The 13,203-nt window shown below is 38.2% G+C and overlaps 1 protein-coding gene across 3 annotated transcripts; it reads right to left on the minus strand.

The window, feature by feature from the left end:
- Window positions 1-3,583: 3,583 nt before the first annotated feature.
- On the minus strand, window positions 3,584-12,924 carry LOC109861349 (MAP kinase-activating death domain protein-like). Of its 3 annotated transcripts, none has more exons than XM_020440970.1 (11): window positions 12,817-12,924; window positions 9,696-9,915; window positions 8,311-8,479; window positions 8,043-8,208; window positions 7,645-7,816; window positions 7,363-7,520; window positions 6,958-7,258; window positions 5,270-5,602; window positions 5,114-5,146; window positions 4,548-4,660; window positions 3,584-4,348 (listed from the first exon to the last, which is right to left on the minus strand). In XM_020440970.1, the coding sequence occupies exons 2-11, from the start codon at window positions 9,789-9,791 to the stop codon at window positions 3,589-3,591; spliced, it is 2,301 nt and encodes a 766-aa protein (XP_020296559.1). In that variant the 5' UTR covers window positions 9,792-9,915; window positions 12,817-12,924; the 3' UTR covers window positions 3,584-3,588. The 3 variants fall into 3 exon arrangements, with proteins under 3 accessions (XP_020296559.1, XP_020296558.1, XP_020296560.1); XM_020440969.1 differs by having other exon boundaries at window positions 7,645-7,825; XM_020440971.1 differs by lacking the exon at window positions 5,114-5,146 and having other exon boundaries at window positions 7,645-7,825.
- Window positions 12,925-13,203: the final 279 nt, after the last annotated feature.

The raw sequence follows: 13,203 nt of genomic DNA on the forward strand, positions 1-13,203 counted from the left end.
AGTTACATTATCGACACGACGTAGTTGCGAACAACCAATTGCTACTATTTAGTTCGTACGGCGCTCGCTGGCGCTACGAGCAACCGCCCCGCTTGCCCTCCGATCCCCGCGCCTACTCCGCGAATTTTTGACGCCGTCTGTACCTCGCGCAGCGCGCGCGCACTTCGTTTGCGCATATACTTGCGCGAGGCACTACCGTGCCTCTTGATGTACCTTGGAGTAATATCTGTTGGGAATAATTATTAATTTAAGTCTGTTCAAACTATAATATACTAAGTATAGTAGAGTGCAAATATATAAATAGGTAGCGCTGTGTTTTGTGCAAAAGAGAAGCGCAGTTAATGTTTTGTTATATCGTTTCTCATTGTTTTTGCGTTTCGGTTTTGTCTTCGTCTGTCTGCGAGTGCGCCGCCATGAATTAACATCTTTGCATTTCTCTGTTCAAATAAACTGTTTAATTAATAGCCGAGTGTGTACCTCTGACTTCTCTTTAGTAAAATCTAAAACAATATCAAATCTTCTTTACAGTTAATTTATTTGTTAATATATCTGTTAATATATCTGTCAAGTTACTTATATGTAACGAGACACTTAAATATCCTCCTGAAGACTTAAGATCTGTAATAATTGGAGAAGTCTATTGTTCTCCGACCGGAGGACATCGCGGAGTAAATAAAACATATAATCGTATTAAATATAAATATTGTTGAGAAAATTTAAAATTAGATGTCCAACGCTACATACAACAGTGTTTATAATGTCAAATTGAAAAAAGCTAGTCAGGATAAAAATAAAACAACTTATGATAATTACTGATACGCCCGGCTCGGCTTTCGATAAAGTCGTGATAGATATCGTAGGACCTCTGCCGGAAACTGAGAAGAAAAATATATGTATATTAACTCTACAAGACCAGTTAACAAAGTTTTGTACGAAAATACCGCTCCCGGACCGGCCCAGTGGTCTCGTTGCCTGAGTGCAGGGGCTGCGAACCGGAGGTCCCGAGTTCGAATCCGCTCACCACCTAAGGATTTTTTCCGGCCGGTCCCTTTCAATCGAGTGTATCGATTGATTGGCGAACAGAATCGAGACTCCAAAAATTAATTCGAGTGTAATCTCGAATTTAATCATCTTCCCACAAGGCGATCAGAGTCACAACATCTCGAACACGAGCCCGACACAAATGGGCACGCCCACTGTGAAAGAAGACCGTGTATCGCTTGATAGTACCCAGACGGCACATGATATCATTTGATTGTAGAATGATATCGTTCTACGTCATTTTCGTGATATCATGTGATATCACATCCCTGAAATATCACACAGATATTCTTCTAAGAATATTAGTACTGTTTTCTTTCAAGTATATCTCAAAGACATCGCTTAATGTATAGGAAATTTGAATGCAGTGTATTACACTCCCGTGATACTCTTATGATATTTTTAAAATATTTATTGATGATATCACAAATCTTTGCACAATATATTTTGCGCGAGATATGAAAATCAATTCTCAAGTTGCAATGTATACATTGCACTGCAATATTTTTATTAAATAATAATTAAAATAAATAATAAACAAAATGTGTACAATAGCTCAAGAATAAGTAGATAAAAACAATTATAATTTAGTAAGAAGCAAGTGGTCTCGAGGACTGAGTGCACGGGCTGCGGATATGGGCTTGCGGAAGTCTCGAGTTCAAATCTCTCACTAATCACCTTAGGATTTTTCAGGTCCGGTCCTTTTCAATGGAGTTCATCGGTTGATCGGCGAGCTGTATCAGGCCTTCAAAAGCTAATTCGAGTGAAATCTCGAAATTCCCCTCATTTTTAAAACTTTTGCAAGAGATATCATTTGCATGTTTTTGATGTGGACATTAGCAATCTCAGGCATATCCCTGAGATATTATTTGAACATCATTACTCGTTCGAAAATGTCTCAACGAGATATCTTTTGCACATTCAAAGTCTCTGTGAGATATCTTCAAGACATCTTAAATACATCATTGTGCCGTCTGGGTAGAGACAAGAACTGCACAAAAATTAAGGAAATAGAAAGAGACTAGAGAGTAGAAATAAGGAGAAGATATGAATGATGGCCCACAAAAACCGTGTAACATCGGTTAAGGGGCACGTAAAAACAAATAACATAAAAAAAAGTCTTACATAAAAATTGAATCAATAACCTGATTTTAATTTCGGATGGAAGCATAATTACCATCGTAATTTTCATAATTTCCTTGTACGGTGTTCAAGCAATAATCGGGTACGATTGTGGATCGTCGTCAGCGAATATAACAACGCTATCTCTCTTAAACATCAAAGAATGTGACATTCCGTTGCCAAATGTGAATACTACCAAAGTTTACGTTCAATAGTTTCAATTGAACGATTTTCAGTCAGTAAAAGTTTCGCAATGCAAGGTCGAAATTGACAGAACAGTCCGGAAGTGTGGAACGGTTTCACACACTATAGAAATGTATAGAATAGCTTACAAATAAGTAGATAAAAGAATTACATTTTAGTAAAAAAACAAGTGGACCGAGTGCAGGGGTTGCGAGTAGGTTGCAGGTTTCGAGATTCAAATTCTACTATCACCTCAGAATTTTTTCCGGGTCCTGGTACCTTTCATCGAGTTAATCAGTTGATCGGCAAACCGAATCAGGCCTCCAAAAATTACTTCGAGTGAAATCCCATTAATTCTTCTCTTACAAGCCATTAGTTTTTTTTTTTTTATATCACCGTAATATTACTGTGATGCATTTTGGCGGACATTTATATATTATTGTGATATTACATTACGGTAATGTTTCTAGTAAGTATATTAAAGTGTAATATTGTATTACGTGCTATGTGGGAGATTTTGAGTGCGCTTAAGGACGTTCTCCGAATTATTGATTTTCTTAGGATTTTCTTTAAATTTGCGATATACATAGTTTATGATCTTATTTATACGTAGCCTTTTTGGATAATAGGGGTAGCAATGTTAAATTCCAAAATATGGAAGATTTATATTTCAATTTTTAACATGAATTTTTTATGCTGAGCCTTTGCGAAGTGAGGTTTTTTAAAATTACTGACGACAATTTTCTTAGGATTTTTTTTAAAAACAAGTATGTGGTAGTGGAGAGTGTCCTAATTAAAATACGATTTTGAATAATATGGTAAGCAACCCATTTTTTCAAACTGTAGCTTTTTTTTGGTTTTTTTTTGTTTTGCTGGATTTATGTGCGCTGTGTACTGCAGCTATTTTTGAACTTCTGCGCAGAGTAAGCGGGTCTTAGCAGTGCTGAATAGCTCACACAAAACTTAACTTTGTTACAGCAGTACAAACTTACTCATGAGAAGAGATATTTTAGGTTGCTAACCACTGTAGTCGGAGAAACCTAGTTCTTAAATAGCTATAAAACTACATTTATCCTGCGCCAATCGTATACGCTTATAAATGTGAATTTTGAATGTGCTTTTAAATTGCTAAAACAAGATGCTGAATTCCAGCATCTGCATTGTTTAGCGCTTTTCAGGCGCTAGTGTGCTACGTGGGTTGCGTCACTTCCCTTGTTATTTGTTTCAGTGAAAAAAAGAAATTCAACATACATGCTGAATCAAATCATCTTTTGTCATCAAAAACTTACCTGGCGAGAGATCCGATGACGCCATCTCGGAGACGAAGTCGCTGAGAGACGAGTACGAAGAGCTGGTGCTGTCAGCACCTTCGGAGTCGGAACCGCTCTCGTCGGTGGGCTGGCTCTCGTGTTCCCGCATCGCTTTCAAAGCATTCGCTAGCGAACTACCGGAATCCCAGACGGGAAAGTAGATTGGTTCGAGATTAGCCGCATACCAGCGCGGCTTGTCGCCGATCTGCGAAGGATCGAACACTCCGGTCTGGACGCGCAGAAACGCCACGTTGCTCGGCGTGAGCGACCACTCGGCCAGGAACTCGACCGCTTGAGTGCGCGCGAACTTGTTGAGAAAGCTGCTCTTCCTAGGTCGCGAGCGCAGGAACGAATTGATCTGGAAGGCTACCACCGGGCGCGGGTACAGACGTAGAGTTCGCGTGTGCTCGGTGAAGTTTGCCAGCAGGTTCTGCGAGTTGAAGAACCGCACCATGGCGACTCGCGTGGCAATGTCCACGGAGTCCACGTCGTTCCCGTAGATGAAGGGATTGAAGGGCGCTGGATTTTGACCCTTTGGCGGCCCGGCCGTTGTCCCGATCGACTGCGACGAAACCGACAACCGTCGAGGCGGACTCGACGACGATGAGCTCGCACTTGGTGTGTTTAAAGTAGGAGTATGTTGAACATGCGTGCAGTGGTCAACGCTCGGTCTGTGCTTCGTCGAAGCCACACTATATAATTGAATTTATTATTCATTACTGCGCGAATGTTGTACTTATAAATTAATTGCAACTATGTGTTTTTATCGCAAAATGAAGATAACTTTACGATCTCTGTTCAATTTAAATTGGTCTGAATTCTATTCATATATTGTTCTCTAATACACATATAATCGCATAGAAAACAAAAATAAATTACAAAAAATAGAACCTTAGACTGGAATGATGCGACGCCACGCTTTCTCTTCTACTTGGCACTTGAAAAGAGAGACGCGACGAGATTTCTTGCGAGGGCACTACGGGACCTGTCATACTGGTCATCGCCTAAAATTATGTTGAAAAAACGATAAATAAAATTGCAAAATTTATGCCGAAATCGTAATCGCAATTGCTAGAGCTCTATTTCCACTATAAAACTGCCTCAGGGGGTGCGCTGGTACCAACTCACACTCCTGAAGTAATGCGCTCGCACATTTCCAGGAGTGTGTGATGAGGCGGGGGGAGGGGTAAAAAAGCGGTGAAAACGTTATGAAACAACATTTCTACCTGATGTCTACTTTTTTTTTTTTTTTTTTAAATAAGTAAGGACTGGAAATTCTTTTATTGTTATTTCTAACTTCCACTTGCTACTCATTTGTGTTCTAACACTTCAGCAAATGTGTGTGTGTGTGTGGCTAGAATCGACTGGACTTTGCTTGTGATAGTTCATGCATGCCACTAGCTACAAAATAAACATTATGCCACCAAGCGGACTGAAAGAATTAGTAAAATATTTACACTGGAGCCAACTTGATCCATCAGTTGCATTGCCTGCGATGAGGGGTAATGAGTTTCATTAAATATATATTTTCCATTATCCTTCGTCATATTATAGTTACACGTAATTCACGAAAGAGTTTACGAGTAACGTCAATCTCGACGTTATTACACTACCTGCTTCAAGTGATTCTTCAGAATAGTGCCCTCCGGTTCTGGCAGCGGCGGCAGACTGTCGTCACCCAGGACATTCGGCGCTGTTATTTTATTGCTATCCAAATCCACCAGCCAGATATCGTCGGGCATCTTGAAGTTCTTTTTGTACAGCAGAAAGGACGCTGGTATGCCAATCACAAAGGGCGTCGGCGCGAGCAGTAGTTGTTCCGCGCAACTCATACACGTGGGCAGCAAAGGTATTGCTGGGAACATGTACTCCAGCGGATAAATCATCGTGACAAATGCCATGACCGACATGGACAGAGCGTTGTAGTCCCGAGATTGAAGTACAATCTAAACAAAAGACATACATTAATATTTAACCTTTGGGATCAGTCGATTTGTTAAGTTACATCATAACTAATTATATTTAAATAATAATCAAATTAAATATATATATAAATTAAAGAAAAGACAAAGCTCCAAATATTTTAAAAAACCAGATGAGAGGCAGTTGGAGCCAAACACAAAAGTGGTCAAATCTGGTTTTTTAAAAATATATAAATATATAGTACGCTATATTTCGATTATTCAATACAAATCGGAAGTGACCGTAGTCTTTCGAAGAGTTAAACCCAGATAGCCAACTGAGTGCAAGTTGTTGGCAACTTGCCACAAATATTGCTCATAAGTTTTCAGCAATGTAACAAAAGAGTGTATCCTCTTTTCAGTATGTTCTTGCCAGCAACAGTTTTCAAAATATAATAACAGCAAGTTCCCAACAACTCATCGGCAATAAACTTATATTATTTTTCTCAACTTATGAATAAAAATCATTGCTCACATATTGCTCACATATTGCTGACTCACTTGTCATAAACATTGGCTACAACAATTGATTGACCATAAAACTCAGCAATTTAAACTGAATTGATAAAAACATTTTTGTTGCATTAAATAAAAACAACACAACAGTAAGTGGCAAGCAACTTCCCTGATAGGAAAACATTTACAAAATTATGTGACGAAATCTTGCACTAAAATTGTAATTTGCAATTGTACAGACATATTTTAGGAAATAAATGTAAAAAACATTGACCTTTTATCAAATATTTGTCACTGTTTGCAACATTACTTTCCAAATACTATTTCGGCAAAAGAATAACGATATGGCGAATCATTGTAGCAGTATATTTGCAAAATTAATTTCATAAAGAAATTGTCCAATAATTGAGAAAAGAAATTCAGCTATGTGATGTTTCAAATATGTAGAAATATAATTGCATATGAAGAAATGCAAGAAATCGTCGTCACTCATGATGTCACATTTGTGCAATATTTTCACAATTTGCCTATTGGAGGTATCGTACTGTGGAAATGCATAACGACTCTTTTCCAATTTTTGACAAATATTATTTACAAAATTTTATTGTGACAAAACTGTTGCATTATGGCGAATCATCTTAGTGCAATCATTGCAAAATCGTCGCCATTCATGATGCCATTTTGGTGCAATATTTTCACAAATGTGCCTATTAGGGTTACTCTATACAATGATTTGCTTTATTCTTTAATTGATTTGCTTTATATTGAGTTTTCACATTTGGCTATCTGGGAATGTGACTCTGTACATCCGAACTGCATTCATAAATACGTTCTTAATTGTTTATTGTTTATTTTTATTGTTTATATTTTTCTTTATTATTTACCTTGTTCTCCAAGAGAATTAGCGTGAGAACTTTCAGACAAATGTCAACGCCGAGAAGTTCTAACGGCAGATGCAATGGAAAGTCGACCAGAGAGAACCTGGTGTGATCTGGCAAGGCGAAGCACAACGGAGGTTGCATACTTGGCGATATTATTTCGACCTCCACGCGTGTTTTCGCCGGAACGGGAACAGGACTGCTGAGCAAACGCAGTATCCACGTCTCGATCTCACGAACGTCGTGAAGCACGATAGACGGTGTGTCTCCTAAAGCCTGACCTGTCAAAACGCTCCACACCGTGTCTCTGTAACAAACAATTTTGTTTAACTGATAGAAAAAAAACTATAGGAATAAAAAAATTAAAATTCAATAAAAAAAGGATTGTCGAATTAGGACATAAGAGCAGACCTGTTTGTCTGCCGAGAAGCTCCCACTTTCTGCGGTGAAAAACTTTCATTGCACGCGTCGATGATCTTTTTTAGAACGAACAGGCACTCCCGGAACATGGAGAAAAAGGGATGATGCGAAATAATGCAGAGTGAAGTCAAGGAATGATTGCGAATTCTCTGTGTAGTAAGAAAGAACAATTAGCTTAATTAACATTCGACTTTCAAAAAGATTTTTATCTATTAACATTAAATAAAATATTTTTATTTGTGTTACTTAATTAAAAACTAATTATATATCAACCTGACGTCTTCGAGAAGCACGTGGCGACGGGGAATGACTGCCACCGCTTTCGCTGTCTCCACTTGGCGCAATAAATTCCAATCTCGGAGCATGTGGGACCTGCGGAGTGTCCGAGTCCCTTCTGCTGCTGGAGCAATCTTTTTCAGAGTCACTAGGACCTACCGCACTGCTCCTATAGTCGCTATAACGAACGGCTAGAGATACAGTCTTATAAAATAAGCATATTATCACATGAAAATTGTGACGCGCACAAATGACAACATTAATTGAACATTGGCCTCCAGAGGAACTGCGTTAATAAAAACAAATAAGAAACTCTGGGAAATTTAGATAGAATTTTGCAAAAGAAAATCAACATAGAATTTTGCAAAAGAAAATCTTATTATACGCCAGTTCACCTAGAAAACGCGGAATCTGTGCTCCTCTCCATGCTCTTCCTCCAGCTTTCTCTGCGAAACGTGGTGTTGTATTTCTCTCTCTTCACCGACATCCCTCCGCCAGCCACAACCCCTGCTCTTTCTATTGGTCGATAAAAATTTACGCAGATTCCGTAACGCGTTCTACCTGCGTGTATATTTTAGAAGATTAGTTTCTTTTTTTTTTTTTTATTCCTCATCGATTTTGGCGAAAAAGTTTTTTTACATAACAATCAGAATAGATATTAACCTGAATCTTTGTCTGTCAATGTGAACGTGAAGGATGTCGCCTCTCGTAAGGCCGTGCGTTTTGGTCCCACACTACTGCAACCTTCTGGTTGGCAGAAGTACACCATATCCAGAGGTAGAGGAAAATCCTTGTGATCCTCCACTGGATATCTGCGTAGCAATTCTGGGATCTTGAACGTAATGAATTACCATAGATTATACCAAAGATTATACGTCACATCAATTTATATATTGAAGAGGAGTTCAGTGAGTGTATATATATATAAACATTTTTCAAACGATTGAGATTAATCCGAGATAACCAAGACTGAATGAGCATATTTTGCAAAGTTTGCAATAACACGTTATGCTAGTAGAATGCGGCCAGCATTCAAACGTAATCTGTTATTTCAACTAAAGTTGACAGAAAAATAGAAAAAAAAAGAGAGAATATAAGTGTCACGCCGTAATGCAAATATTATTGCATCAATAATCAAGCAGAACTTGCTGAAATAAATGTAGCGGATTTGAAGCATAACGTGTTCTTCATTTCCCGAGAAAAAATGGATTAGATCTAACTTAAATTTAACGAGATAAAAAAACATGGAAAAATAGATCTAATTAGATCCAAAGTAAATCTAAATAGATATAAAGTAGATTGAAATAAATATAAGTAGATCTATGTAAATTTACACCCTTACGAAAAAGAACTACTGGCAATAATATATTGCGGCAGTGGTACGAAAAAATTACTGGCATTCTGTGTAATTGCCAGTAATATTCTCAGTGATTCCTGTAATACCTAATAATATTCTTATGTAATTGTCAGTAATATTTATATTACTGACTTTATTTATATGTAATCGGCAGTAGTTCTTTTTCGTAAGGGCACTTTTGTATAATATTAAATGTACTTTAGATCTACTCAGATCTATATCAAAACTACTCAGATTTACTTAGATTTAAACAGATCTGAACAGATCTGAGGTGATCTAATATAATAGATCTGAGTAGATCAAAAGTAGATCTAATAACACATAAAAGCGTAAATTTACATAAATTTACTTTATATTTATTTAGATCTACTTTATATCTATTTAGACTTAATTTTAGATTTAATTAGATCTATTTTTCCATTTTTTTCATCATCGTTAGATTTAAATTAGATTATCTAATCCATTTTTTCTCGGATTGTTTAAATATTTTCGTTGTGTTGCTTTCCTTTGCACATCGTGTCTACACAAAATTCGCTCGTATGAGGACACAGAGCTGAGTGGCGAATCTGCCGCGAAGTGCTGATTAAACCTGCGTGCATATTGCTGGCACGCTGCTATTATTTGTCTATCCGGATAATTTTATATTTCTGATAGATTAATATGCACACAACTTGAATATTCTCAAACGTACCTGTACGGGCTGACGTGAGGCGGCTGGCATCCTGGCCCCGACGATGGCGAGGTAATCCACCAATCGGGGACACAAATATTTTTTCTGTATATCCATGCCTGTGACCTTATGTGTGTCACCGTTGTATACAATGTATACAGAACCGCCAAGCTACTGATTTCTCTTCAGGATCGTTCCCAACTTGAATCATGATTGCGTCATATTCTTTCTTTATTTATTTCTGTAATTATAAAATGGCAGAGAGAGATGTGAATTAATTAACGCTTATATGTCTTTCTCGTATTTTCCGAATATTTTCTCGATTAATTAATAACAATCTTGCCCCACGTGAGGATGACAAGCAGTTTGAATTTATACGAGATGCCCTACTTCTATCTCATTATCTTTAATGATGCTTGGGTTAGCGCGCAATTTTTTATTCTTGAGAGTAGCACCCCGGAGGGACACCATCATTCACATTGACGTGATACATCTTCACCATTAGACGCTATATTAAACTTCAAGTAACACGCTTGAACTCTTACACGTTAAATATAAAAAAAAAATATAAAAAATTCTATAAATATATAAAATGCTAAAGTGTGAATCTTAAAATTAATGTACCATCAAACATTGCAATTGCAGAGTTTTGTCAAATGTGCATTTCGAAAATTAAGATGTGTTTTAACACTTTCAGATGAAACTTAGTGTTGTTACATAAAAAAAACTTAGTTTCTAAAACCGTAGTATAAAAAAAACGATGTGTTGCATGTTGCGAGGTAACGAAGCGAAAAGAAATCACGGAGGACGAAAGGTGAAGGACATTCCGAAGGGACCAGCATCCGAATGAGGATTCAAGAGATCGATTAATCCAAGGGCCCAAAAGAAAATGTGTGTCACCGTGTCGAAGGGACCGGGAGAGGAAAAGACGTGAGGGGTGGTGCATGCGCGGGTGACCGTGCGCGTATTTAATTCAGCGCGGATCGAACCTGCTCTCGTATTTCGCGCCGTGACGCAAGACCGACGACGACGACGACGACGACAAGCGCGACAACAGAAGTCGTGTTCACGAAAAGCCACGTATTTTCGTGGAATTAAATTGCACGACGACGAGCAATTAGCAGCAGGGAACGTACGTAGGTGGTAATGGAAAATAATGAAAATTCGAGAGATTTTGATCCTATTTCTGAACTTTTTTCGGTTTTTTTTTGCTCAGCATTTTTTGAAACTCTCTTCACAAAAATCATAAAAAATAAAACTATGTAATATTTTTTTTTTTTCGTTAAATAAGCAGAATAATTATAGACATTTGAAAGAGAATGCCAACACACATTTTGCAAACTTGTTTTAACGTTTTAAAATCTCAAAATAACGTCAGACTTACGGTTTCCTTTTAGGATATTAAAAAAAAAAAAAAGAACGGATCAAGATTAGGGTTAATCCCTCGAACTCTCTGTCTTCTCCTTATTTCTTTTGAAATCGTACAAAAACGTAAGACTGAATCAGCAAGCGATGTGACCAATCACAGTCGAGCATTTTCGAGCCGTCAAAGAGGCTATATCTCTCAAGAAAAGTGCTATTAGACACTTCGGTTATTGCTTAAGTCTTCAATTTTTTAAACGTTTTTGTTTTGCATGTCCCTGACCCGATTTAAAACCGCGATTTTCGCGAACAAACGTATAATTGCGGCGATTACTTCTTGGAAAAAAAAATCTTTTCTTTATTAAAAGTTTCATAGTTTTAATTTTGCACATATCAGATTTGTGAACCGACTTGATTTCTATAACGAGTTTTACTGATCGAAATATTCGAGATCGATCTGTTCAATCTGAGTGCACGACTTGGGAAAGTCAATTTAAAATTTGAAAGAGTTAATCTAAAACTCATTACTCTCAAGATACTAAAAATCACTGCGTAGTCTCGATTGATCCGGTGAAGCCGGCTATTCTCATTCGTACGTTTCTTCGGTCTCGAAATTTAATCACAGCATTTTTGGCTTCCCAGACGCAAATAATCTCGAAATAAAACCAATTTTGGAACATAAATAAGATAAAACATCTATATACAGGGTGTCCGACAATTAGTGTAAAATCTCTCGGAGGCAAGTAGAGGGAGTAAAACTGAGTCGAAAAGTCCTGAACCATTTTTTTCTATTGCATATAATAAAGGAGTAATTATCGAATAAATCAAGCCAATCAGCGCCGACCTTTAGCCGGGCGCACGTCAGTGAGCCGCGCGGAGCGCTCACGCACACCAGGCGCGTGGTTCACTGACGTGCGTTCGGCTAAAGGTCGGCGCTGTGTGTGATTGGCTTGATTTAGTCAATAATTACTCCTTTATGTAATAAAAAAAAAAACGATTCAGAACTTTTCGACTCAGTTTTGCTTCTTCTACCTGCCTACGAGAGCTGTTAAAGTAATTGTCGGACACCCTGTATATACACATAAGAAGAATCAATACACATGAAGATAGCAATGAACGACATCAATAATATCTCATTTCAAAGACCGAAAGTTGCATTGAGCCGCGGCAAATGACACGTACACCTGCGAACAATCTGTTTCAATAAAACGCACGCCGCACACCGCGCACGTCTTAACTTAGAGAGATTGTGACCGGATCATAATCACTTTGCAACCGCGATAAGTTTTTGAGGAAAAGTCCTATCACAAGTAATAATCCCTCAACCGCCGCACAACTGTTCCATTTTTTTTTTAACCATCAATTGACGTATCGTCTAAATTCGTATATTTATATTGCGAGAAGTCGCGTTGAATTTTTTTTTTTGCGCGAGAAACGGCGCAAAACGAGGGTTGCCTTCTCATCGATCTCGAAACCAACTGCTCTGCTAAAAAAAAAGTAGTTCCATCCAAAGAATATCGCTCGTCGTCTCGCAATGTGATTAATCGCAACGGTAAGACTTCGGTTTTGATCAATTCATAAAAAATCGTATTAAAAACTCGCGGAGAAACAATAAGGTCGATAATTTTACATCGGCGAATGATAATTCCAAACGCAAACCGAATCTCGCCCAGATCTTTGTTTCTTTGTTACACGCGCCAAAGGGACAAAACGATGTCGTTTTTTTTTTTTTTTTGTTTTCCATTTCTTTTTCTTCCTCGACAGATTTTCACGCACTTACGTTTTGCGTTAAAGTTTAATGCGCGTCAACGCGGGGACCAGCCGCGCTTCCTCGTTCGACCGCCATGCGAACGACTGCTGCGCCAAAGCGATATCCCGTATCAGCCGGACGGCGATATCGCACTGACGGCCGACGTTGACGCGCCCCTGAGCCTCGCGCGGCCGTCGCGACGTCGTCGGATCGTTTGCCAGAAACGGTACCAGGCAGGCGCGGAAAGGAACAGTACCGGCACTAGTAGCTCGATTTTTAACTCTTCGTTTAGCAGCGGCTGGATCTGACTCGTATAAATATATTTAAATAATATTCAAATGAATATTTATTTTTTTTTAATAACCCACACGGAACAACATTCTATACAAATCTTCATTAGATGTTCATTGGATGTCA

The sequence above is a fragment of the Pseudomyrmex gracilis genome, unplaced genomic scaffold (assembly GCF_002006095.1).
Source record: "Pseudomyrmex gracilis isolate BER0280 unplaced genomic scaffold, ASM200609v1 scaffold_698, whole genome shotgun sequence".
NCBI lineage: Eukaryota > Metazoa > Arthropoda > Insecta > Hymenoptera > Formicidae > Pseudomyrmex > Pseudomyrmex gracilis.